The sequence below is a fragment of the Falco rusticolus genome, chromosome 10, assembly GCF_015220075.1.
Source record: "Falco rusticolus isolate bFalRus1 chromosome 10, bFalRus1.pri, whole genome shotgun sequence".
Classification (NCBI taxonomy): domain Eukaryota; kingdom Metazoa; phylum Chordata; class Aves; order Falconiformes; family Falconidae; genus Falco; species Falco rusticolus.
In genome coordinates, this window is record NC_051196.1 from 22073291 (window position 1) to 22098956 (window position 25666).

Consider the following 25666-nt stretch of genomic DNA (forward strand, 5'->3'; position numbering starts at 1 on the left):
ACCTTCCTCGCTCGGAACAACAGAAAATAACTGGGTTAAACGTTCTGCGGAGCTCACGACCTAGTGCAAACAACCACAAGCTGTATTTTTGTCACACGGGCTGCTTTTAAGTTACAGCACATCGAGGTAACAGTCAACACGGTCCAACTTTCACATCATTCCAGGATATAAAAGATTTAAGTACAATACATTTCCACTGGATGAAGCCATGGAGGAGGAAAGCTACCCTGGTGCACATGGAAAACCTCATTGCCCCTGCCAGCGATCCTCACGGGAAGGGCAGTTTAACGGTCTCCTGCCCCATTTCTCTCCGTCCTATCCGGCAAAATTAACTGAGGTAACATGGAAGCTCGCAGCCACGTCCCCCAAAGAACAAAGGAGGGATGGGCACTCAGAGGATGAGGAGCAGCCAGAGACCAAGGCTCCAGCACTTGCTGAGAACAGGAAAAAGCACTCAATGCTCAGGACAGGCAACCGCCGGCCGAGATGGCTCCAGGACAGGAGGTCACCGAGGGACAGGTGGCCCTTGTGCTTACAGACGCTCTGGCTGAGGCCCACAAGCCTTCCGTGACTGAAAGCCAGTCAATGAAATCCAACAGCAGCACAAACAAAAAAACCTAAGGATTGGCTCAGTACCTCCACTCCCCATCCATCACACTGCTGAGACAGGAGAGATTTTTGGTTTTATGGCAAAAGACCTTTCTCTCAGGAGATACTTGGGTTTGTGGCATTTGTGTAAGGCTTCTCTGCACTGCTCACCATGCATGGTGCGTGTGAACGGGGGCACAGCCTTCCCAGTATGTGCGGGGAGGTCGGCTGCTCCTGTGTCAAAGTGTGCCACCAACCCCAGAGAGGCCTCTACACAGGGAACTTAAATCTAACCTCGATAAATAAAACCAAATGTTTATTTACACCAAAGAATTCCAACACTGGATCTTTCACATATGAAGGACAAAGTATATATACACAGCAAGGGGTAGCAGGGCTGTAACAAGGGTGCTTTTCCGTTGTCAATGATAATATTTGTCCACAATTACTGATCTACCATTTCAGTTTAAGTTAACGTCTGCTCGCTCCTTCCTCTCAGTGCATATTTACAAGACTGTGAGGTAACTGGTATTCTCACCACATGGCACGTGAGGGAGGGGATGGTGGGTGAAGGTGTGGTATCGGACTTGGCGCAGTCTGATTTTTCCAGCTTTAAGTAGCCACCAGCTTGAAACCTATATAAACAATTTAAAAACAATATACCCAATAACAAACTAATTCCAGAGATCCAAGCCAAGCAACGGCAGGAAGAACTCTCCATGAGAAAGGGGCTGATTAGAGTACGGGTTACCCTACAGGAGCACCTTTCCTAGAAGGTGGCAAGGACTCCAATTGGATCAGTAACTTCATCTTAAAAGACTAAAACTACATGCAAAGGGGTGAATTGGCAATCTGGTTGGCTCCTAAGGAGACTTCATTCAATCCAATTAGGGTTTCAGATATTATCTGCACTTACACCACCTCTCCATACTGGAACTGTCTCCTCAGTGTACCCTGGCTGAGTCATGTGCAGGACATGGGGCTAAAGGTGAGTGGTACTTTAAGAATCCCCCTCCCCTGCCTCATGAAGACTTGGTTTGGTAGTCTCTGGAGAACAGCACAATCCCCCAAGGTGCAGGCTCGTGGAGGATTAATGGTGGGAACATGAAGAGAAGAGATTTCCAGCAGGATGCAAGAGCTTGGAAATGCTGTTGACTCATCTTTGTTCTTAAATGAAGAGTAATTTTTTTTTGGGGGGGGGTGGGGGGGGTGGGGAGGGGAGGGGGAAAACCAAAAAACTGTCCGAGAAATATTCCATCTGTAGGTATTTTTCAGGGAATCCCCTGAGTTACGAAAAGTTCAAGTAAAAAAAGAAAAATCAGCCTATAATAATTTTGTATATAATGACTGAACTACTATAAATCCACAAGCAACAGTTCAGACACGGTGCCTCCAAAGCGTTCATCCCCTCCCTTCCCCTGCCAGGCACGAGCTGCGTCCTGAGGAGAGGTGGAGGGGGAAACCTCTTCCCCACCTGACTCAGCTCAGGCAGCAGGAGACAGAGCCCATCACTACTGCTGAGCGCCTGCAGCAGCTGGAACGGGCATCCCCAGAGTGGTGGTGGCAGAAATGACAGGTGAGCCTGCTAGAGGTCCAAGGGGTGAAGGTGTTGGCACTGAAGAAATCCCTGGAAGAGAGACAGGTAAGCAGGAATTAGCACGAAACCAGTGCATCTCTATCTAGGACAGCTCAGCTTCTTAAATGAAGCGGTATCATTGCAGGTCAGTTTGCTGCCGCTTTGTTACATTTTCCAAGCTGCCAAAACAAGCTGAGATTAAAGATCTGTCACTGTTCTCTGCAGCCCCTGAAGCGCACGCAGATTTGTACACGTACGAGTGTCACTGACAGGCAGATGTGCGGCAGCATCACTGTCCTTAAAACACCTGCCAAAAAAATCCAGCAGCAAAACCCTTTTAAAAAGAGACCAGTAAAGCAGGTCAGGTTGCAGTGAGGCCTTATTTATCACGCTCTCCCACCCACTTCTTCATAGCCCTCCTTGCCCTTGTCATCAGTCCCAGGAGATGACCTAACACCCCACCTGCAGAACTCACCCTCCTGGATCCTCACATCCACACAGCACATAAAAATGTTTTAACATGCTGACAGCAGAACTGACCTGACATCATACTCGCACTGCTGACAGGAGTGCTGCCACCTGGCATGTTGGACGAGCCCATCCGAGCCTGGTCTTTCACAATGGGATCTAGGAAGAGCATATTAATTACCTTTAGGTGCTGTGTTGCCAGACAGCAGCTGAAGCACACTGACTGCCCCGCGACCTCTGTGCTCAGCCCGCCCTGGCAAGCTGCCTGTACCAAACAGTATCAACCATCATCTACTGGAACACAGAAGTTTCCACCAACTCCAGTGGGAAGCACCCAAGAAGGTACCAAGGTAACGTGATCTGCAAAAAGTCACCTAAATGATGTGCTTTGGAGTTCAGCGGGAATGCTTGACAGGAAAAGCTGAAGGAAATGAAGTTGATCTCCTTTCTATGCTAAGCAACTGCATGATTGCATAAAGCCAATCCCAGAAAAATGGGTGTAGCAAGCAGAAAGATTATCGCTAATTACAATCACATGTCATGTCTCTATACACACCCCACAGCAGCCTGTGAGTTGTAATGAGTGTTACTGGAGCTTGTTGCCTTCTGTAAGACATTCCCAACTTACTGCATCTTTATTTTTAGCTGCAGGTAAATAACACTACCATCTGAATGGAGGCAACCCCTTCCTGCCTCCCAAGCCTACTGCATCAGACAAGGGAATTTCCAATTTTGCCCTTCCTCATGTTCAGTTCAGTAAAACCTGCATCTCTATTTGGACACAAGTTAATTCAGCCATTTGCCCAACTCTCACATTCCAAGCTCTCAGCTTTACCAATTCTCATACTTGAGAACATTTCACTTGAACATTGCCACAGACAGAACACAGATCTATACGGTTTGTTAATTACACAACTCCATTCAGCAGCAAGAAAAAAACCACCACCCCACAACCCTGAGCAAATACTCATTTTGCACCGTTACAGCTGTTTCAGAAACCTATATATCAAGATTTGTAAAAAACAGCAAGCATTTGAAAACATTTATTAGGGAAAACTACATTTTTGCTTGCAAAACCAAGACCTGAATATACCATTTGCTCAGGTACACATTTAGTAACAAAAGCAGTTAAAAGGGCCTGTTGCTCAATGAACCAGAGTTACCTGGTTTTATCAAAATGTGGGATCTGTGTACCCAAACACCTGCTGAAATTAGCATGAGTTTAGCACCAAAGCTTATTTAACACAGTGCTGCTGATTCACTGGCCTGACACGGGCATACAACACTTTTTTGCTCGGCTGGTGTAGGTGGCAGTGGCCTACTTTATCCACCACAGAGACAAGCAGCCTCAGCTCCAGTGCAATTATTTGCAAAGACCAGGCTTATTATGTTCCTGTTCTTAGCTCATATCTGCACAACCTACGGGAACTGAGATTTCCCAGAGGCAGAGGAAGAACTCTTTGGACAGCAGCTGATACTTACAGAAGTAGGGGTGTTCCATGGCTTCTCTCGCTGTGAGTCGTGACTGGTGATCATATCGCAGCAGCTTGTCTAAGAAATCCAGAGCTTCTGGACTCACCAGATGTTGGTTTTCACTGTGAACAAAGCGCTCCCATCGCTTACGGGAGTGTCTGTGAAAAAAAAGATACCCCAATCAGGCTAGGCAAAGGACTTCAATGCCAAAATTCCTCTTTTTTAAAAGAGCAAGAACTGCCACAGATGTCCATCTCTGAGAGGGGCTGCTGCTTGGTGCGGCAGCAACAGGGCCGAGCCACACTAGAGCACAAGGCAGCAGTACACCGTGCCTCCACGTGGCGGCACAGCCACCACAGCCCCGCACAGCAGGAGGACTCGAGTTCAGAACCAATTTACAGAACTAAAATCCCTGCTTCTGCTCTTCTTTTACACCGCCTCCACCATTAGTTCCTTGTAGTTTTAGTATGTGTCACACAAAATAACTCTGAGGGGAAAAATATGTAAATGCCATCTTATGCAGCAATTGATTTTCTGCACTGTAATTCTGAGAAAGACCATTTTGTTTTTTCCCCCAGAACACTGGAGAGAGCATTTGTCCTTCATGCTTTATGCTCCAGCAGTTCATTTACTGCCTAGATGACATTTAAAAACCTTTCCTCAAGTCCATTTCCAAATAAAAGACCATGGGAAGCACTGGCAAAAGGGATGAAAGGCACAAAGTGACAGTTCTCAAGAATCTTGGCTCCCGTAAGCGTAATTTTTTGTTTACTTCAACATCTTTGACAAAGCAGTAGCTGTCCGGGTCTATCAAGAGCTTATGAGCTACTCTGGACCTTGGCTCACCTGCCCAAAATGTCATTGAAACGTGGATCCAGTTCAATGTTGTATTTGTCAATGTAGTCATACAGGTCTTCTGTTCCCAGCACCTTGGCTATCCTCACCAACTGGGAACAAACAGAAAAATACGTCACTACTGTGAGGGTACGATAATGCTAGAGCCCATGTGAAGATATGAGCCGCATATTCCCTTGGGAGCTTGAACCTAGTCTGAACCAGCAGCCACAAGATCATCTTGTGGCTCTGACTTCCCCCGTCACATACAATCACAGGCATCATGAACACGCCTCCACTCACAGCTGGAGCTCCGTAACCCAAGGCAGCCAGGAGGGAGCTGCATGCCCTAACATCACTAAGACTTGAGACCTTGCAACACTAACTCCCTTTGTAACAAGAAAATATTCAAAACCAACAAGGCTAAGTGGTCAAAAAAGCAGAAGCTCTATAACTTGCATGCGATGGGTGAAGCACCACCCTGGAAGGGCTCTAGAATGAAGGACTGAGAACAGAAGGTCACTGTTCTTGAATGTTAGATGCCGAGTACATGTTAAAGGTTTAAATATAAAAATCTTGGCCTAAAGGCAACACATCAAAGATTTCAGAATCTGTATAAAACTGTATCAAATTCACAGTTTCTATACAGAGGGGAGGGACGGTGGATAGCAGCGAGGATTTTCCACATAACCTAACCTCAGGAACAGTCGATCTATGTACCAGAACACACCAAGCCTTAACATAACTATTGTTACAACTTCCTAATACCTACTGAGAAGCTCATCAGTACAAAGCAATATAAATCTATTTCCATTTAATTGGTTAAATAACCTTGCCCGCTTGACAGAAGGAACGTGGCTTCAAACTGAGCAAAGAAGCCATTTGAGAAATGCTTAAATTCTTCTTTGGATCCCTCGATAGAAGTGTAATCAGGAAACCTTCATTGTGCTAAGAGAACAGAGATTGTACATGACCAGCTCTCACCTGATCATAGTTGTCATGGCCATGGAAAAATGGCTCCTTTCGGAATATCATACTAGCCAACATGCAACCCAAGCTCCACATATCCAGACTGTAATCATACATCTGTACAAAACCAGAAGGACAATTCAATTTCTAATGAATTAAGCAGAACAGACTCCCCAGTACTAACAGGGTCCCCCCTCCCTCCAGTGGTACAAACACAGCCACATTACACTGGGAACAGACTGAAACATCTTCATGCCTCTTCACCGCAAGATCACTGTTCAGCTCAATGTTCCAGTTACTCAAATTAGGATACAGCAATTAGCAGAACAGCAGGTATCCTATTTCCATCTTTGTCCATACAGATATTAAAGACCAGTGGCTTTTTCTATTTTCACTGCAGACTTCAGAGTTATGAATCATTCAGAAAGATACGTTGAGAAGGGAAGCATCACAAGCAACAAAAGGAGTGGACTCCACACGGTACATGGGCAGGTGAGGAAGTGCCTTCATTCAGAACCAGCATGATCTGAAAGTCACCAGTAACACTGCTATTTCCAGCCCACTGCATTTCCATAATGCAAACTGCCATCAGATATGGGGTTGTTTTTATACCTTAATTTAGAAGTTCATGCAGTACTAGCTGTTCCCATAAGGGCTTTGTTTCATTCCTGCACCTTACTGCAATTGGAGCCTTGCTAAAAAAATACTCAAGATTTGTATTCCAAGATCCATGATGATAGTTCCGAAGTTTTTGGGTCCTGAGACTACTCATTTCTTTAATTCAGAGGCTTTATAGCCACTGCTTTCTGTGATACATTTTAGAATGGACTGTCTTTAGCTTCAGGTCTCCAGATATACAAATTTCTGGTTTGCTACCTTGAAATGGCACAGACTTTCCACACAAAAGTCACTGAGAAATCCTGGTAATTCTTACCTGATAATCTACAAGGAGTTCAGGTCCTTTGAAATACCTGGAAGCCACTCTGACATTGTATTCTTGGCCAGGGTGATAGAATTCAGCCAAACCCCAGTCTATTAGTCTAAGCTAGAAATGGTAGAAAACAAAGGAAAAAGGCTCAAGGGATGCTCCAGCTCTCCACTGGCTGAATGACACTACTGGTGAACTTAAGTTTGAAGCTTCATTTACAAGTCTCCTATTTCCAATTAATTTGAAGTTGGTCAGAGAATCTGTTTAGGTATTCTCCCCTAACCTGTTATCAGCAACCAGACTAAATAAAATATCTCTCCTTACTAACCCTGTTTATGGGTTACATGTAACCCATAGAAAGAAAAGCAGCACACAGAAATAAATTTTACATTTTTCCATCTAACATAAGTGCAGTCCCCCCGCCCCTCCCCCCTTGAAGATGTATGCTAGTAGCACTACAGAGAAGCACCAAAAAGGGATCCTAGTTTTCCAAGAGAAAAGCAGGACCTCTCCCTACCCTCCAGCCACTCCACATTACCTTTCTGTGCTCGTGGTCAATCATGACATTGTGAGGTTTGACATCTCTGTGCATGATTCCCATGCTATGGCAGTAATCTAGAGCCTGTAGGTGACATACAAAGAAACAAATGCTGAAGTCACAACAATCTTTCAAGTTCAATCATATTCAGAACAATTACCACATATATCAAGTCTAATTAGGCAGCAAGACCTGTCTAGTGTTATATCCTGGATGAGACTCAGGGACCACAGAAAAGGCTTCTACAGCCCCCTCTAAAAGGGAGGTGCCAGCAGCAGAAGTGCTTTTACTTCACCTCATGTGCTTCTTCACAAAAATGGAACTTCAGAGTCCCTAAGGGCATAGTTACTGGGCACTTAAGATCAAACAAGCCTCCCCTTCTCTGGACTCCTAAGGAGGAAATATTTGTTTCAGAAAGATGGACAAATACATTTGACTTGCATTACATCAGAGTGCAAAATCAGCCAGTAACAGCTTGCAGTATTCTGTTTTCAGAGGCTACATGTACTTCTGATTTAGGATCTAAATTATCTCGTGTACCCAAAGGCTCTGCTAGCCTCAAAAAACCCATCAGGACTAGAATTTATTGCAGAAACAAGGGCGAACAATTGATTCTGACTTGATATATGTTTTTCCACCTAATTCTTCTGTAGCTTTCCTCCCCGATCATCCCCACTAGTGAAGTGACCACCATCTCTATAGGATTAACTGAGTGCAAATCCTAGAAATGAACCGACAAAACAGCAAAGCACCAACTTACCTTCAAAATCTCATACATGTAGAATCGAATATCATAATCTGTTAATGTCTGGTATAATTGCTGTGGGACACAAACACATTGTATCAGTGTTCAACACCCAAGAAAAACATCACATCCCTACCAATCCAGAACAACCCAGCCCTGTTCTCGGCTGCTATGGTTCTCCAAACCCATTTGAAGGAACAGTACAAGTTTCCCAAGTTACTCTGATCCCACACCCAAGACTGATCAGTCTGTTCCTCTCCCCTTACAAATCACATAGTTTACTTCCAGCTCTGCTCAGGCAGTACATTCTGATTCCTGTCACTAACTCCCTCAGGTGGCACTTGCCCACCACCAGCACGATGTATTTTGTCTGCAGATGATGTCTCAAAAAGACCAAGGGTGCTCTGCAACATTAAGCGGCTATTCCAGATTGCATTGCACAGCCATTCTTCTCCTGAGGCAGGTCAGTAGGGAAGAGGACAAAAACATTTAAATCCCTTTTCCCGTAAGTATGAAAAGCCACAGAAACAGCTGCCCACATTTAAAGTGGTCCAAATACATAGTTATACACTGAACATAAAAGTAAAATGTTCCAAAAAGGCACTGATGGTCCACAAGATAGCAGATTAATTTGCTCCAAAGGCTGGAATACCACTTGGAATCTGGACTCTCATCTTGTATCTTCTGTGGCAAAATGGTGCTAAAGGACTAATTACAAACTTCTGCCCCAAGTGTATTTCTCTTTAAAGATGGTTGCTATGTTGGAAAGAAATGTTTAAATAACCTGCCTGCCCCCTCCATACTTGCCTTTCCCCAGAAAAAAATTATGAACGGCTTTCAAATGGAAAACATTAGAAGTTCACATCCCACACTGTACCTTAAAGTCTGTGTTGTTTACATGTTCAAAAACCAAAGCAGGTGTCCGAGACTAAAACAGAGAGAAAAGTGTTCAGTCACGTTAAGTTGAGATAATATGTTTTCATCTAGGATAATGAATTGAACTATTTTTAGACCTAAAACTGCTAGAAGCCCCTCTGCCTCAAATATACTTCTGATTCCCCTCAGAGAAAGCACAGCCAAAGCCTGCAGCCCCTGGCAGCACTGTTTGTAGAATGAATTAACTTGTCTCAGTTCACTGGTATCTCATCCTTACAGATCGTGGGGCTAAAGGGACCTGCGGGGGAAGGGCCCTCTGAAAGAAGTTAATCAGATTAAGAGCTGATCTGATTAGGCAATTTAAAAGCAGGATTTAAGAAGGGGGGGCGGGGGGGTGCGGTGGGAACAACAAAAATCCAGATCAGAGCTGAACAGCAACTTCATCCATAACCCCAGTGTACCCTTTAAGTTCCTTCCATACTCACCACAGGATCTTTTACTATATCTGCAAGAGTGATTATATTGGGACCGCCTCGCAAGTTCTCTAAGATCTTGATTTCACGCTTGATTTTCTTCTTTTTAACAGGCTGAAGAATAAAAACCCAAAGTGTAAGAGTACTTACTGCAGTAAAGTGAGGCTAATAGGCAGCTTAACATCCAAATGACAAAAGTAGGTGACTGCAAGTCAGCAACTTACATCAGAGCCTTTGCGAGTTAAGTTCAAACAGCTAGATCTTTTTGTTACCCCAACTATGCATCACTCCAGCAAGGGCTCACATATATGCAGTCTCCTTTCTAACCATACAACCCTGACAGCTACAAACATTAGTTTCATGTGAATGAGCTTCATTAGGAAGATGGCCTATTTCTTTTAAAGCTGTCTGAACATAATTTGATAGTTCAAGCTTCTTAACTGGGCATGTGGTAAATGTGTAACTAACTATGAGAAGTCCGTGAGCTATCTGAGTGCCACTAAATTAAGGTATTTCACCAATCAAGGCTGTGGAATTACCAGCATTCAGGAGATCCTGACTCAGTTTGGAAAGGTATTACATGTGTAAGGGAACATGCAGAGCAGAAATGAAAATGTTGAGGTTAGCAGCCTCCAAATCTTATCAGTGGCTTTAAAGGACACTAGTCCCATTAGTACACAGGCCTCTTCACACATTACAGCACGCCAGGGCACTCACTGGTAGTTAGAGAAGGTAAGAATGTTCTTGTCAGCTGTTGCAATGTTGCTTAGCTCCAAGTAAAAATCTGTTGTACATCGGGACTTCTTTGAGACAGAAGCTAACTCCTTACAGGCAGAGATCTGACTTAATATCCAAGTGTGGAGCTTCTATTAGGAGACTCAAAATGATAGCCTATTTCACTGAATGATGCTCCAAAACCAGGCTTTGAGGATTTCAGTTTTAGAACATTGAATGGTTTTAGACAAAGAACTGCATTTTCTAGCCTCCTGATCACCTCAAGACATATTTTATCTTTTGCCCAATCCCCAGCTCACCTTGAGAATTTTAACAACTACTTTTTCATTATTTGTAATGTTGATGGCTTCAAATACTTCACTGTATTTGCCTCGGCCTAATTTTCGAACTAGCTGGTAGTCATCTTGATTTCTGTGGAGAAAAAGAGAGTTCCAAAGAGCTCAGTCATTTCCATCACAATTTATGAACTGCTCCTTAACACTGAATCACCGCCTCACCTTCCAGACAAGGTGGATTAACTAGTGTCTTATGTCTCCTGAACACAATGACTAAGAATTAGGAGAGAAAGAAGGAGCTTTTACTTGCCCAAGTTACATTCAGTCCAGAACTTACTTCTTCTGTAGCAAGTAACATAAGCCCAACTATGCATTTCAGCATCAGCAAACTCAAGTGATCCCTTCTATTGGTCTTCTCTTTTCAGAAGCTATATTTTCCCTTGTATAGTATTGTTAAAAATCAACAAATCCAGCAAAACCAAAAATTTAAGTGCTAGCCTGTTTAAAAACAGACTAGGCACAAATCACCACTTATGCTCAGAAGACTGTATACATTTCAGAAGCCAGGAACTGCACCAAAGCCGAGGGCCAAACTTAGTCTGGGCCCTGCTATACAAAAGCAGGAACGCAGAGCTATGAAGCTGGCTGGCATCACTGCTGTGATTCTGGGACGGTTTAGTCATGAGCTCAGTTTAGACACCTCCTTCCTTCAAAAAGCAGCAGACATGTCTCTTCCAGTCACTCACAGAGAGCTGAGCAACAAGTCACAAAATAGCATGTACCTATTTAAGTCTGCTGAGTCTCTTCACTCATCCAAGTCAGAAGCAATTCCGGATGTCTTTCATTGCTTTTCAGCCCTGCACCCAGGGCTGCTTACATTGTTTCAGAAAAGATTTTCTTCCCTCTGAAAGGGTCTGTCTCCTGACTACTTGGCAAAAATTCTTCAAACCAAACTCTTAAGGATGCTGCTAAAAATGTTCCTGCATTGCTGGGGATCTGAGATTTTGACAAGAAACACTTTTCTGAATAAAAGTTGCGATTTTAACACTTGCCATGCTCACTAGACCTCTGCCAAGGAGCATGAAAAAGCCTAACACAGCACAGGTGCCTGAACTCCCTGTGTACCACTATGCAGGATCCTACAGGGATTGATCCCACTCCAGGGACATCCACAGGCAGCACAGAGACTTACCCCCACTCAACAACATGCGACTCATAGTCCCAGTACTCCCGGGGTCTGTGTGTGTTCACATCCGTGTAAACTCTGGCCCTGCTCGGCACGGGTCCCGACATATCAGACAGGTTGGCAGGCGGAAATGATGAGATATTTGAAATCAGAGGCTACTCAAACTGCAAAGCTGGACAGAGGATAGAGGCCTCAGATTCTTCCACCTGCAGAAAGAAAATAAACCAGAGGTTAAAATCTCAAGATACTATAAAAATATTTAAGTTAATCATTAAAAGCTGCTGAGAAGCAGAGGCTGGAGCTCAGCCACAGGCCTGGGATCATTTGTCAGAGCTTGAAAACAATTTGCCGGCTCTCCCTCACACAGGATGGGACTACTTGGCCCCACCAGCAAAAGTAACACCCTCCTCTTCCCTGACCTTGCAACTTTCAGCATGTAGCTTCCAACTTACGGTTGCAAAGATGACTTTCCAAAAGGGAAGAAATGCAACGTGCCCTGTTTCTGCAGACAGATTCCCTCTTTTCAGCTCCAGAGTGAAAGCAACAGCCATCAGCCACAATCTCTTCCCCATCCAGGAATAAGTCTTGCGCCATCCCATGTAGCCAAAACACTTCATTCACTTAAGGCTGCACAACTATCACCTCTTGCAATGCAAACGATGCTGCAAACAGAGCTGACAGACTGACAAGGTCACCCATACAACCTGAATTAAGCACTTTCTGAAGTTTCAACTTGTAGAAACACCACTTTTCATTTAAATCAGAACTTCAGGATTTACTTGTGATTCTTAAAAGGACTGAAGCCTTTCATGTGCTCACACACAGAGACTTGCGTGGTTTACATTGATCCATTCTGTGGAAAGAAAAAAAACACCTGAACTGATCCACCACTACTATTGCCCTTTGCACCCGCTGGAAAATGCAGGCACTAACTGAAGCATTTACATACAAAGTAAGGCCAGTCAGCTCAGAAGCAGGTTTCTGGAGAGCAGTGGAATCCAGACACTATGTCAGAGCATGGATCTTCTCAGTTATAAGTACCATCCCACCCTTATATTAACTTACAGGCTCATATAAGAGCTTAACAGCAGTTCAACACAATAAGCCAATGTTGCTTTCCCCACAAAAAAATAAAAATAAAAATTAAACGTATTCACCTGAAACCAGCATCAGGACCAAAACTTCATTAAAACTTTATGTGAAGGTAAGACTGCTGAAGTCTGAACAGCACACTGGGGATTTTCATATTACATCATTTTTCCACATTCTGAAGGCGGCTTTGGCTACTCTGTCCATGCCCTCCTCCACGGACATCTCATTCCACCATGTCACAACAGATACCTTCTATATATAACCCAGTGCCCACCTGAAAGTGAGCAAGACTTACACAGCAGGCAGCCATGGGGTCTCATCTCTGGGCTTACTTAAAAAAGCAGCACTACCCTGTACAATGCAATTAAGTCCTACCAACTATAGCATTGTCCAGATATAGGACATTTATAGTGATAAAATACATCCACACTAATTAGACTATGAGGAAAAGTACATTCCCAATTAGCATGGAGACAAGAAAGGACATTAGGAAGATATCAGAGGCCAGTCGTCATAAACCATTCAGGGACTGAATGGCTCAGTGCTCAGAAGACTTCATGACAAACCGAGGCAGCCAGAGTTCTGCTGGGATGAGGCACCAGTTTTGGTCATAACTTTCTATAGTCAAGCCATTAAATCTGACTGTCCGAAAAACAGTGGCATCTGTGTTGGAATACAATGCTTTACCCAAATACGGAAGAAAAATTCTGCTGCAACAGTCTGAAGATGTTTCTTTGCATTCTGCTTTTCCAAAGGATTTGGTAAGCACCTCTACTTCTTCCTCCTTAGAATGTGATTTTTGCAAAAATTCTTTTAAGTTTTATCAGTATTGAGACTGATCAAAATAACTCAAAAGTAGTTTACTGTATAGACAAATATTCTAATTTCTGAATATTTAAGACAACAGTAACTCACTCCAGTTTTTATACCAATATTGTTCTACCTGAAATGAAAGGAGTGTCTTTGCACCATTCAAACCTTTCATGAGTGAAAGTTGACACACTTTAAAATGTTTAAGTACAAGAACCTCTTTGTCAGCTTTCAAGATCACTTACAAGGAAGGAAGCTGTATCGGAGCATGAAAGAGTATTGCCTGCTGCGTAGCATACGGCAGAGACTATACGACCCTCTTTATAGAAAGGCACTTAATCAGTTGGCAATGCTATAATCTGAACAAATATAATGTATATTTGCTATGCAAATCTTACCCCTTCACAGAAAAAGGGCAACTGCCAGGCTGCAGGAGGAAGGAATAGCCCCATTAATCAGAAAGATCTAGAAATCTGCTCAGAGTAGGCTATCAGGATACATTACACCAGAAGAAAATTCTAGAAGCAAAATCCTGCTCTATTGGCAGCATCCTGTCATTTATTCAAGGTCTGCAGCACTTCAGTCTGCTCCAAGGACCACAGCAAGAACCACTGGCTATGAAAACAGTGGAGGACCTGGGTGACACAGGTCTGATGTCCTTCACTGTGTCACACAACTTGACCAGCAGCTGGTTCTGCATTTGGAGGCAGAAACCCACATGAGCTTTTTCTGATGCGGACCGAGCCTCCTCAGGTGGTACAAGACCTTGGCAGTATGGGGGTGTTTTTTGACCTACTGACACACAAACGGTGTTGAAGGCAGCTCCAGGTAGGCAGAGCTGCAGTAATCCAGCCCCAAGGTTAAAAAGGGATGCGGCACTGTTCCAAAGTCCACAACTGAGCTGTGACTGAGGCTGTGGCCCAGTAAAGAAAGGATGAGGCACTTCAGCCAGGTGTTCAGCTAACAGAAGAATAGGCAGTATTACTGAGAAAAAAAAAAAAGAAAAAAAATAAACACAGAGTCTGTTCTTGGGCAAAGTGTTGGTCCTCTAACAAAGTAACACTTTCAGAAGATTAGGCAGCAATCATCTAAGACCTCAAACCATTTATGCGGCGTGACTCAGACGCTTTGAAGTTACATGTATATTCCAAAAATGTACTTGGGCATTAACAGAGCATGCAAGTTTACTACAACACTTTTAGTACAGCGAAATTCATCAGATTTCAAAGTTTAATCACTGTGTATTTGTTTCTCCTCATTCCATGCGCTTCTGACACTGGCTAACTTCCTCTGCCCAATACTCCTCGTGTAGGAAATAACCGAACCTACATATAAGATGACTTTAGAAATTTTAATTTTTAAGCACAACTCAGTACCAATAAAGAACATGCAACTGCTCCACCTCATCCAGCTTCACAAGATCAGTTTCAGCATGGGAAAAAATAACAAAGAAAAATCAATCGTATTATCTAAAGATAGATCAAATTTCACAGTGGGTATTTTTTGTCACATAGCTCTAGCCTAGCACAAGCTGTATGTTGTAACAGACTGCTCAGAGGACTTTTGCAGGAAATCATTGACTGCAGCTTCTAAGAATGGCACACAATGCGTATTTACAACAGTAGGTATTATCGTCTACTGCTCTTTATACAGGGACAGGGGAGAGTCTGCACAGACAGTTTGGTTTTAAAGCAAAGTTACACACATATACAAACATACCCTGCCTGAAAGGTTCTCTCCCTCAGCTCCAAACCACTAAAGAATTTGTATATACTTTGCTTTCACTGTCCCTAGAAGGGGGGACAATTCTGCAGTGGATCTGAGCTCTTTGACAGAAGGGACTGACACAAATAGGGACAAATAATGATAGGTGTGGTCATGCAAAAGTCCATTTAGCTTGCAGTTTTGAGGTGGAAAATCTACAGTATGAGCCGTGATTACACCTAAATGAGATTAGTGTCCTGAGCTTGTTACAAAAGATGAGTTCTGTTCCTGCAGAATTCAAACAGAAAATGTCATTTATGAATTCCTGCATTAACGACAGAATAGTAGAATAATTTATATTAGGAGAAACTGATAAAAGTAATCTAGTCAAAGTAGATCTAAATAGATCAGGTTGCCATGTCCAATGTAGCCTTTAGCATCTCCAAAAACTACAATGAATCTCTGAAAATTTTAATTTCTCTAGAAGTGCTTAAATATGAATCATAACCATGAGCTTTTAGGAAATATACCAGAGGTATACAGAGAGAGGAAGACAAAGCTTCCAGTCACCATCTGACACATGCTGTTCAATGCTAAGGCTTGCCTGTGCAAGGACAGAAAATGGGTCTTTTCTGTTTTAGCACCTGTGGTGACAGCCCTTGGGAAGATGTGACCAAGTAGCATTCACATGGTAGCTATAGCAAATGAGCACCAGGCAAATTTTCAATGCTTGGTTTTCCCACATAGGCCTGCTCTTAAGAATGTCATTTAAGTATCAGCAAACTGATAATTAGCTAGTCTCTTATACAGCATCCTTATCAAGAGCACCCCAAAGGACCCTGCTCATCCTGCGTACAAAAAAATCAAAAGAACATAGTCAAATACAGCACTGCATGTACTACCAATAATTACTCCACTGGAGCGCCCAAGAGCCCCCAGTCAAGAGACAAAACCAATCCTGCTACGACCATATAGAAATTTATTAATTGGAAGATCTATTAATTAAAGAGGCCCATTCTTAGAAGTTTGAGTTATTCCAACAGTAGCCTATTATCTGAGCAGCTTGGAAAGCTAGACTTTTTATGCCTAAAGTTCAGTAAAATGGTAAAAAGCTTCTCAATGTTCTCTTTAATTTAACCCACTGTTACAAAACCCCTCCTTTTTAAAAAAGGATTTTATCATCCTTAGAATGCACTCTAATCTCAATGGCAACCTGTGCCCCCACAGAGGACTTGATCTCTTGTGAGGTATCCAATATTTACAGCACCTATACCAAATTAGTATAGGAATTTCCTACACCCTCTGTTCCTTCCAGATGTATCCATTTACAGCAAGCAGCAACGAAACATAGCTAAGAAATCTATGCAGGTTAGTTTCTGAGAAACATTACCTACTTAGCCTCTAGTAAAATTCACCTCCCTCTTTTTTTTTTTTTCTAGTCAAAAATAACTAACACTGGAAGCTTCCCCACCCCCTCTTTTAAATGGAAATGTTTTTGGCATGGAGCTTCTCTCAAGCACGCAGCTACTCACTCAGAACCTTCAACCTAAGAAGTTGCACCAGTATGACGCAGCATACATACAGACTCCCAGTGAGCTGGAAGCCAAGAGCTTCCCAGAAGACTGGTGTCCCGAGGAACCTGCAAGTGCCATCCAAGCGATGACCTTTGTGGATGAGGTCTGGAGTATAAATAATGCAAGCAAGCACACGAACACTGCTTGACAGTGGCCTCCCTGTGGAGTGCTGTTAACAGGACAACTTGCCGTCAGCGTGAGCAGTTCCAAGTTCACCCAGAGCAGAATGAACCCAGTGCACTATGTTCAACAGCACATACACAGTGTTATTACCACTGACCCACCTGAACTCAGATTCAGTTAGTAGAGGGCAGTCCCAAAGGGGTGAGAGGCCCCAAATTGTACCAAACCAAACTCAAAGAGTCAAGAAAATATTTCCATCACTTTATCGATTCCAGATAGACTGTCCCAGACAACCTCATCTTCCTCTCAAGGAGGAAGCGAGATGCACAGATTGGTCAAACAGGTCTAGAGACTTTACTCTCACTTCTGCTTTCCCTATGTAAGCTCATTACCAGCAGTGATTATGACAGACTATGACTGTAAACAGGCTAAGAGAGACAGCAGCTGATTAATTTTGAAAAAACCTAAGCTCTCTGTCAGCTGAGAAGAGCAGAATTACAGTAAGTAGTCTGGAATCAAAAGGTTATTCCTTGCTTTTATCTACAACTGGAAGTGAGACATTACCTGAATGGCTGAAACTCAACCTCTGAAATCACGAGTGTACAATGTGCTTTATTAGTGAGAGGAAGCATTACAATTATCAGATAAAACTGATTATGATTTCGTTCACATAGGCCATTTATCCCTTGCCTGTAAGCCTCTCAGGGAAAGAGCACTCACTTCTTCAGAGTTTGGAGAATAACTAATACTGGATAGATGCCACTGAAATTAAAAGATCAAGGCATGCTTAAATACTACAGTACAGCCTGCTGGCAGCCAACATTAATCAAAACACAGTTTACCTTTAAAAGAAGGAATAACAGTAACCAACTTCATAAAAAAATACATTCTATCTCACAAAAGAAATCTGATTTGTGTATTTTCATGACACTGGAACTGCAGCAATATGAGTATGGAACAGATGACCTCCAGAAGTCCCTTGCAACCTATATTTTTCTAGGATTTTATAGCTGAAATAGAAACAAACCTGGATTAACAAAACTGACATTTTATACCCTTTCTTGAAGACCATCCACCTACTAAAAGGACAACATCAATAGAAAAGCAGATTTTATAATCTAATTGAGTTAAAAAAAAAAAGCTTAGGTTTGAAATCAAACTTTTCTCTTGGTATTTTTTTGGAATAGCACAGTCTGCTCTAAGCACATTTTTCCACCAAATTATTTTCCAGGTTTCTTTTAAATAGCTGGTTGTGTCTAGCTGTGGAGAAATAACAAATCATGATGTATAATGACCTCAACATTCTCTTAAAAAAGCAACAGGAACAGTTGTGATTAATTCAAAATAAGATATAACCAGTCACTAGGGAAAACAGTTGAAGGGTTTAGTTAAACTTGAAGACTTGGAGTAATTCTGTACTAGCAACGTACTAAAATTGAGACTGGTTCTCCCGTCATCAGCTTCACCGATTCCTCCTCCGAATTCCTCACAGCTCCTGCCAATGAAGAAATCATTCCCCTGTAATGAGGATCACAATCTACATAAAGGCCACAAAATGGCTTTACTGCAACTCCTTATTTTATAACCTCCACAGTCTTGGGGAAACCTTAACTCTCCCATTTTACAAACACAGAAAGCAATGTCTTATCATGTCTGACACCCTCCAGGTTGCCCTGGCAGTATCACTGGTGCCCACATGCTCTCCTAGCAAAAGTTTTGTCACAGTTAGTCTCCATTTTTGTTCAGACCTGTGACAGCTAAATTTTAGTGGCGCTTACACAGACCCTCTACAGATCTTCAGTATCTCTGCATGGCTGGACTACTGTCCTTTGCGAAACTTTGCTGTGGGAAACAGCAAGTGTACCTGGGCCAGAAGAGCTGGGATTTTTCTCCAGCAGACAGGAAGCTGCCAGTGATGGGAGCACTCCTCACTCCATCTCCTACGGAGTTTTATACAGAATAGCCAACTTTGAAAGCTCTTCTCTTCCCACTTCTCCCCAAAAATCAGACTCTCCCTTGTATTTTTAGAGCTAAGCTAGCACACAGAGCAAAGGCAAAGCTTTCCCTAACACAAAAAACACCAAGACTGGTCTTGGATGAGGCTGTGTAGCTGCAGTAGCCAGCCACACCGGCAAGGCACCCAAGCCCCAGCAGCTCAGTGCAGGCTCTGCGGCTTTCCCATGCCTGTGGCTTCCCTTGCCACCATTCCCAGCCTCTCATAAATCGATCTGGATATCCTCACTGCCAGCACTAAGGGCTCCTCACACAATCAAATAAAAAGGGCTACAAATGTAACCAGAAATTGCCAATCTAACCTGTCGGCACACACATACCAAAAGAAACTGATGACAATCCACTTCTGCTGGCATCTCCTCCCCGCCCTGACAGTTCAGGCTGAGCATGGAGTGCAGGCAAGGTGGTAGGGTTTTTTTGGGAGGCACATCTCTTTAGGTCTGACCTAAAGCCAAAAAGCAAGAGCGCTTGCAAAGACTTCAACAGGAAGTGATTCTTTTTCTTCTAGGATCATTAAAAAAAGTAAAGCTCCTACCACTGGAGCTTTGGACAGTATTTTCCAATAAATCAGCTGCCAAAAACTACGGTTTCTGAGATCCTGGCAACAACTGGTCCTGAAGGCTCATGGAGGGGAATGTTTCAGCACCACTACAGGCTCTTTACAGCTGACATGTCAACTGGCAGTGTCCTCTGGAAAGTTCTACCTCCCTAATTACTGCTAAGTGACACAGTTGTTTTCCTCATTAATTAGTACACACAGAGTGCTGACAGGCCAATTGTTCAGCTGATTTGACTCCTACGGTTCATGTCCAGTGAGTGATTTAGCTGTAACTCAGACAACTGAACTGTACCTACCATCCGTAAAAGTTAGCATTTTCAATTTATCTCATCATGCGATTCCTAGAGGCAGGAACAGTTATCAGAGCCAAAGGATAAACCAGTGTACACTGCATGTAACTATTTCTTCAGGAAATCCCTGTGATCAGCTGTTCCCACCGAGCAGGCAATGCACTGCACACCATCTTCACTGTTCAGCTGGCATCCAGAAGGCTCAGCAAGAGACACCCGGTGTAAATCCCTGCCGGAAAGTAGAAGTTCTAACATAATTCTCCAAAAATACATCATTATTAACACAAGACCAACCTAGCCACAACTGTTCTAAAAAATCAAATGGAAAAAACCTGCTATTAAACTCCAGAAATCAGTATCTATTATGCATTGGGTACCCTAACACAACACACCAAGTGCTGGGTTTATACAGCTACAGTCAGAAGGGCAGTTCTCCCAGACCTTGCAAGTGATGTAAGTGTACTGACTAGAGTTTTAATATTTTACACCCGTGTTTTAGAGATTAACTGAAGCCTGATGACCACAGCATTCATCACTCGGTGTAACCCAGCAGCGACATGAATGTTGAACCCACCCTTGCCACACCAAACAAACCCACACCACTGTTGGCCACATACAAAGACAAGTTTGTCCATCTCCACAGCATCATCTTTAAACCTTGCAGTCACCCAACAAAATCACTGTGCAGCACTAAGTCATGGCTTAGGACGAATATATATTTATATGCCTGGTAAGATGCATACGTTGGACATATGCCTGGATGCTAGACGTTCTAAAATACCAAAACTTGTAACTTAATTTGTAAACTCAGTTGAAATAAATCTGAATGCTGCACAACTTCCTCCGTGAGCAAAAAGCCCTCCTTTTCCTTCTGGAGTACAATCAAAGTGCTGCTTAATCTGCAGAAGGCAAGGCTGGAATTTAACAGCACATAGGTAACAGATAAAGAAATCTGTGACAAAACTTGTAAGAGAAGAAACATTGCAGGAGTTCTTGCTTTTCTACACTGGAAATTAATTTGTTGTGTGCATCCACACTCAACCATTTTCAGATCACTAAAAATATTTACTGACAACTCATGCACATGTGTCAAAGATGCACTGAGAAACTGTCTTCTCTGAGGGCTTTGGCAAGAACACAGGACAGACACCATTTCACCTCCCTGGACACATACGAGGACTTCGGGAGCACTTCTTCAGGACATGGCGAGGCCTCTCCCACGCAGTGAAAGCAAGTTCTGGCAAATAATTCTGTGTTAACACCGCAGAACATGCTGGACTCTCCCTACACTTAGCTTAATTAAAAGACGACTACTTTACCCTTCAGTTGTTCCAGAAGGTGCAAGGGCAGAGACCTACTTCTCTGCCAAAACAGACTGAATAACTTCATTTTTCTAGGACTGCTCTTAACACTCGAAGACATGACTATCCAATTGGCAACCTGCAGCCAAATTCCACCTTGGCCCAAAACTATTTTCCACTTCCACTTAGTGGACATCTTATTCACCATTCACTTCAAGTAAATTGCCATAGTATAATCCAGCCATTAGGCTCAACAGCCTGCTTTAGAAAGCACCTCCGTGCAAATGGTGATATTCCTTAAAAATTAGGAGTTGGTTGTAAGGTGGGTAGAACCTATCTCTCAGAAATAAACTCTGTGGAGAAATATTGAAATTGTAACCTTCCAAATATGAGTCTGTGGTGGTATTGTCTTGAATCCATGAAGAACTCCGTCTCCTTTCTGCTCTTCAGCTTCCCAAAGCAGCAGCATGAAATGGATAATAAAATCATTTATCTGAATAAAACTGTCCAGAACAGTCTGAACAAAGGAGCAGGTAAGACTTGTGCCAGGCTTGCTGCTCCTCTACTGCTGACATCTAATCAGCAGAAGATATCCACGAACCATTGATCGTATGACCACATCAACAACCCCTTTTCTTATCAACCTTTCTCACCAACAGATAGGTTTGGCACCTTGATGGCAAACAGGGTCCAAAAACCAGCTTGTAAAAACACTCTGCTTTCAGCAAGAGCACTAATGCTAGTTCAGAAAGCTGCAGTTTCCTCTTCAAAACAGTTTTTCTAGGTCCAAAGGAGAACTCCTGTTCTCCAACTAGGCTCTGTAAATTCCATGACAGTCAGCTCTTGGAAGCCCCTGGAAGGAGATAGCCAAGCTCAGAAAAATTATCCAAGAGTTGTCTCGCAATCAAAACCAGATAATGTTTGTAGCCAGACTAAGTCATAGCAGTCCTTCCTGATCTTAAAATCTGTGGAGTTTATTCTCTCAAGACCCTTACGGAACAATAAAATCTAATGTGGCATCAATGTCACCCAGATAGTTTATAAAACAGATACCTTATAAAACAGATACCTTAGTGTAAGCAATTCAATAATGGAGGAACAGTGGAGGTGACAGGTCTGGTAACCCAGAAATAAATCCCTGCCTCTTCAGAAATGTGACATGAAATTAATCACACCACCACAATGTCACCCATTTGCTTCTCCTGTATTCCTTTCCCTTATTCCTCAGAGGACACGAGGAAAGATGGAAAGAGAAAACTAGTTCTGTAAGGAGAAAATGCAGAAAAAGTATTCAAGTGGAAGGTGTAAAGACACCCACCATTTAATAGAATTGGGAAAAGTTACATTCCCACCCCTCTTATCACAGCAGAAACAGTTCCTTTCTCTAAAACTCCACAAATCTATAAATAACCCCCTTTCCGCATCCCATATTCTCAAGATTCCTACCTCAAACCCATTTCATGCCTGTGTACCTAAGCTGCACTACTTGAAAATACCTCAAATCTCAAAGACTAAAGTCTTTCCATGTCTCACCTTCAGGAAACAGTATTTTACCAAGTCTTTCCCCAGTAATCCCTACTCACAGGTCTGCATCTTCGTTCTCACATTTCATCAGCTTTTTTCAAGTAAACTAGTACTATTAACCGGCCCTGCACAAAACTAAACCCTGTTTAACATCATGAAACATTTCACAATCAAATTTTCTCCACATTTGCTGGAAACCTACCGCCAATTTTACTGTCTCTCTTCCAAAGAGCCATATTCCCAACAAAACCCATTTCTCCTCAACCCATGAACTCCTGTGCCCTGCCAAACCCAGAGAACCTGTTCTGAATCTCCCACTTAGAAGTCTCTGCTTTCTCCTCCAGCATTGGACTCTCTCACCACATTTTTCCATACTCTGTGCTTTATTCCCCTGCAGCAGGTTACCTAGCTATTCAGCTACATTAACTTCCCCTCCTGCCTTGGCTGTAGCAAAACCTTACCTTCCTTGCTCCAGGGTTGATGTTACCTTCCTCAACCTTGTTTCAATTCCTTGTGGGCAGCGGTCAACTTGGCAAGCTCAGTGGTCTAAGGTGCAGGAGGTATACACTGAACTCCCTGCCACCACCCACATTGGGAACTAGAAGACAGCAAGGTTTTACTAATAATGCATAAATTATAGAAATTATACTACCAGGTAACAGAGAAAGGTGAAAAATGAGGAAATCTCTCTCCATTGCCAAGATGAAAGGGATGTATCACTGCCCACCACCAAAGATCTACATACTTCATACTCAGGCAAAGGTTTGAATCTTTACGATAAACTTCTCTGCCACGAGGCATCCAAAGAGCCAGACTTCGAGCCACAAGATCTTCTCCAGGGGCGGAACACAGACTGCTCTGTGCATGGGATCCGACACTATTTAGCTGGTGGGAGGTGCATCCCATTCCAGTTTTCTTTTTCCAGTTATAGACACAGTGTGTGTCTCCACAGGAGACATACTGCTGTTGGTATGTTTTACCCAGACATTGCATTGTGCTGTAAGAATTGTAATGTTACCCTAACCCTAGTCTTAGGGCTCAAGAAGGAGCTGATCAAGCTACACGCTTTCCCCAAATGCTGCCTGAAGCCTTCCCACACTCAGTCTCCCCTCTCCTAGCATAATCTTTGCCCTCTTCTACATCATGCTGACATGAGCTATGCATGGGATGTGTGATTTCTCTGCACCTACCTATGCTACACCCAGAATCCATGCTGGCAGTCACATCCAACACCCAGGTCAAGTGGTGGTACGACGTGAACACCAGTGCTGTTCGAGTCTGAATATCCTAAGCAACTATTATGTCTTTGAAAAGAACATTGGAACAAAACCCTAAATTGCTACCTGTCCCCAACCAGAAACGCTGCTGCCTCTGTGTGCTTCTCTCTAAAAAGATGGTGTTGCGCTCAGTCACCTCCAATGGGTGCTTACCCCCAGATGCAGAACGAGCTGCTCTTCCCAAAGAGTTTATGGAGCACACTGAGGACAGAGCTTGCATGAGCCAGGTGAATGCACACAGAGCACACTGACAGCCACCTCCAAAGAGACATGTGCAGCACCCTTTTTCACAGCCTGGCATCAACAGCCAGCATGACAGCAGCTCCCCAAGACCCCAACCCTGTGGCAGGTTTGAACAGCACAAACCCTGTGCTACTGCAGACCTCTCTCACAGGTACTAGGGATCAGCACAGGCCCAAAGGACCACACCACCAAACAACACAGGCTCAGGATGCATAAATTTAGCTTGCAGAAGTGAGGCACATGTCCTTGTGAGTCTCTGCATAGATCAACCACTACTGTCAGCAGAAAATATACCAATGACTGAGTGTTTATAATGCAAACTTTATCAGTCGTACCCAAAGTCCTTAGTAAAAAAGAATAAAGCCATCTGATAAATGACACACATGGGGTTTCATAACCTTATCTGCCCTTACATTTACAAAGCACATTTTACCAACAGTCACACAGCCTGTTGCCCCAAGGCACAATTAACTAAATTACAGCAAGGGCAACACTGACCACCATTGCTTTCCAAAGATAAGAGCGACTGGTATGGAAATCTGTGAAAACGACCTTCTCCTCCACCCAGAAAGGCCCAGAACAGAGTCCCTGCGTGGCAGAGGGTGGGAGCAAGAAGAAACAGGCCTCCCCTTGCCCCTCCACACACCTCACCTCCCTCTGCTTTTTTGTGCAAGGCAGGGAAAAACCAAGACAGAGCCTTTTAAGTAAATAACACCTACACCGCCTGAACGTGCGAAGTCGTAGAGCTAGGGGGAGGGGAAGGCTACCCTTCCGTGGGGCCCTGCCCTTCCTGCGCGGCCGGTGGCAGCGGGCGGCCCCAGGCCAGGCTGAGGGCAGCCGAAGCGGCCCCCCGACAGCGGCCTACCTGCTCCCCCCTCGGGGGCACGGAGGCCCTGCCGCCGGCAGGAGGCGGCGGGCGCTGCCCTCCCCGCCGCGCTGGGCCCAGCCGTTCCGCCCCCGCGGCCACCACCGCCGCCCGCTCCCCCTCAGCGTCGCCGGCCCAGGCCCCCCGCCGCGCTTCAGCTCTCCTGAGGAGCGGCCCTGGCCCCTCAGCCCACACCGTGCCCGCAGCGGGGCAGAGGGGCGCAAGAGACACGGCGGCGCCTCCTTCCAGTCGCTCCCTCCACCCACCCCCGCCGCCGGGCCCCAGGAGGGGCGCCGGAGCCGCCGAGGTCCGCCGGTACCTGCCGCGGCCACCCGCTCGCCGCCCGCCCGCCGGCCGCACACAGACAATATGGCGGAGGCACAAGGCTCGGCCGCCAGCCGCAGGGACCAGAGCGAGGCGCGCCGGAAGCGGAAACCCCGCAGCCCCGCGGGCACGCGACGTGCGGCGGGGCGGGGCGCGCAGGCACGGCGGGGGCGGGGCGCCGCGGGGCGCTCTGGGGGCCGTAGTCCGCGGCGCAGCCGGACGGCGGTGCTAGTGGCACGGCCGGGTGGCGGGAGAGGCCGCGGGTCTTGTCCCCGCTCCCTGCCCCGGGCCCTGTCCCGGCAC

At 44.3% G+C, this 25666-nt stretch overlaps 1 protein-coding gene across 3 annotated transcripts; it reads right to left on the reverse strand.

Moving 5' to 3' along the window:
- Positions 1-1906: 1906 nt before the first annotated feature.
- On the reverse strand, positions 1907-25486 carry CSNK2A1 (casein kinase 2 alpha 1). 3 transcript variants are annotated; one of them, XM_037402300.1, is made up of 14 exons: positions 12822-13022; positions 12117-12517; positions 11671-11870; positions 10503-10614; positions 9481-9582; positions 8997-9047; positions 8135-8194; positions 7375-7458; positions 6843-6953; positions 5924-6025; positions 4952-5052; positions 4115-4263; positions 2705-2791; positions 1907-2215 (listed from the first exon to the last, which is right to left on the reverse strand). In XM_037402300.1, exons 3-14 carry the CDS (start codon positions 11769-11771, stop codon positions 2100-2102), a joined length of 1176 nt encoding a protein of 391 aa, XP_037258197.1. In that variant the 5' UTR covers positions 11772-11870; positions 12117-12517; positions 12822-13022; the 3' UTR covers positions 1907-2099. The 3 variants fall into 3 exon arrangements, with proteins under 3 accessions (XP_037258197.1, XP_037258196.1, XP_037258198.1); XM_037402299.1 differs by lacking the exons at positions 12117-12517; positions 12822-13022 and adding an exon at positions 25359-25486; XM_037402301.1 differs by lacking the exons at positions 12117-12517; positions 12822-13022 and adding an exon at positions 19836-20049.
- Positions 25487-25666: the final 180 nt, after the last annotated feature.

Coding starts and splice junctions, on each gene's coding strand:
- CSNK2A1 (XM_037402299.1), bottom strand. CDS start 11,771: ATGTCGGGACCCGTGCCGAGCAGGGCCAGAGTTTACACGGATGTGAAC. Junction 9,048..9,480: donor ATATAGTAAAAGATCCTGTG/GTGAGTATGGAA, acceptor TCTCTGTTTTAG/TCTCGGACACCTGCTTTGGT. Junction 5,053..5,923: donor GCCATGACAACTATGATCAG/GTGAGAGCTGGT, acceptor GTTTGTTCCCAG/TTGGTGAGGATAGCCAAGGT.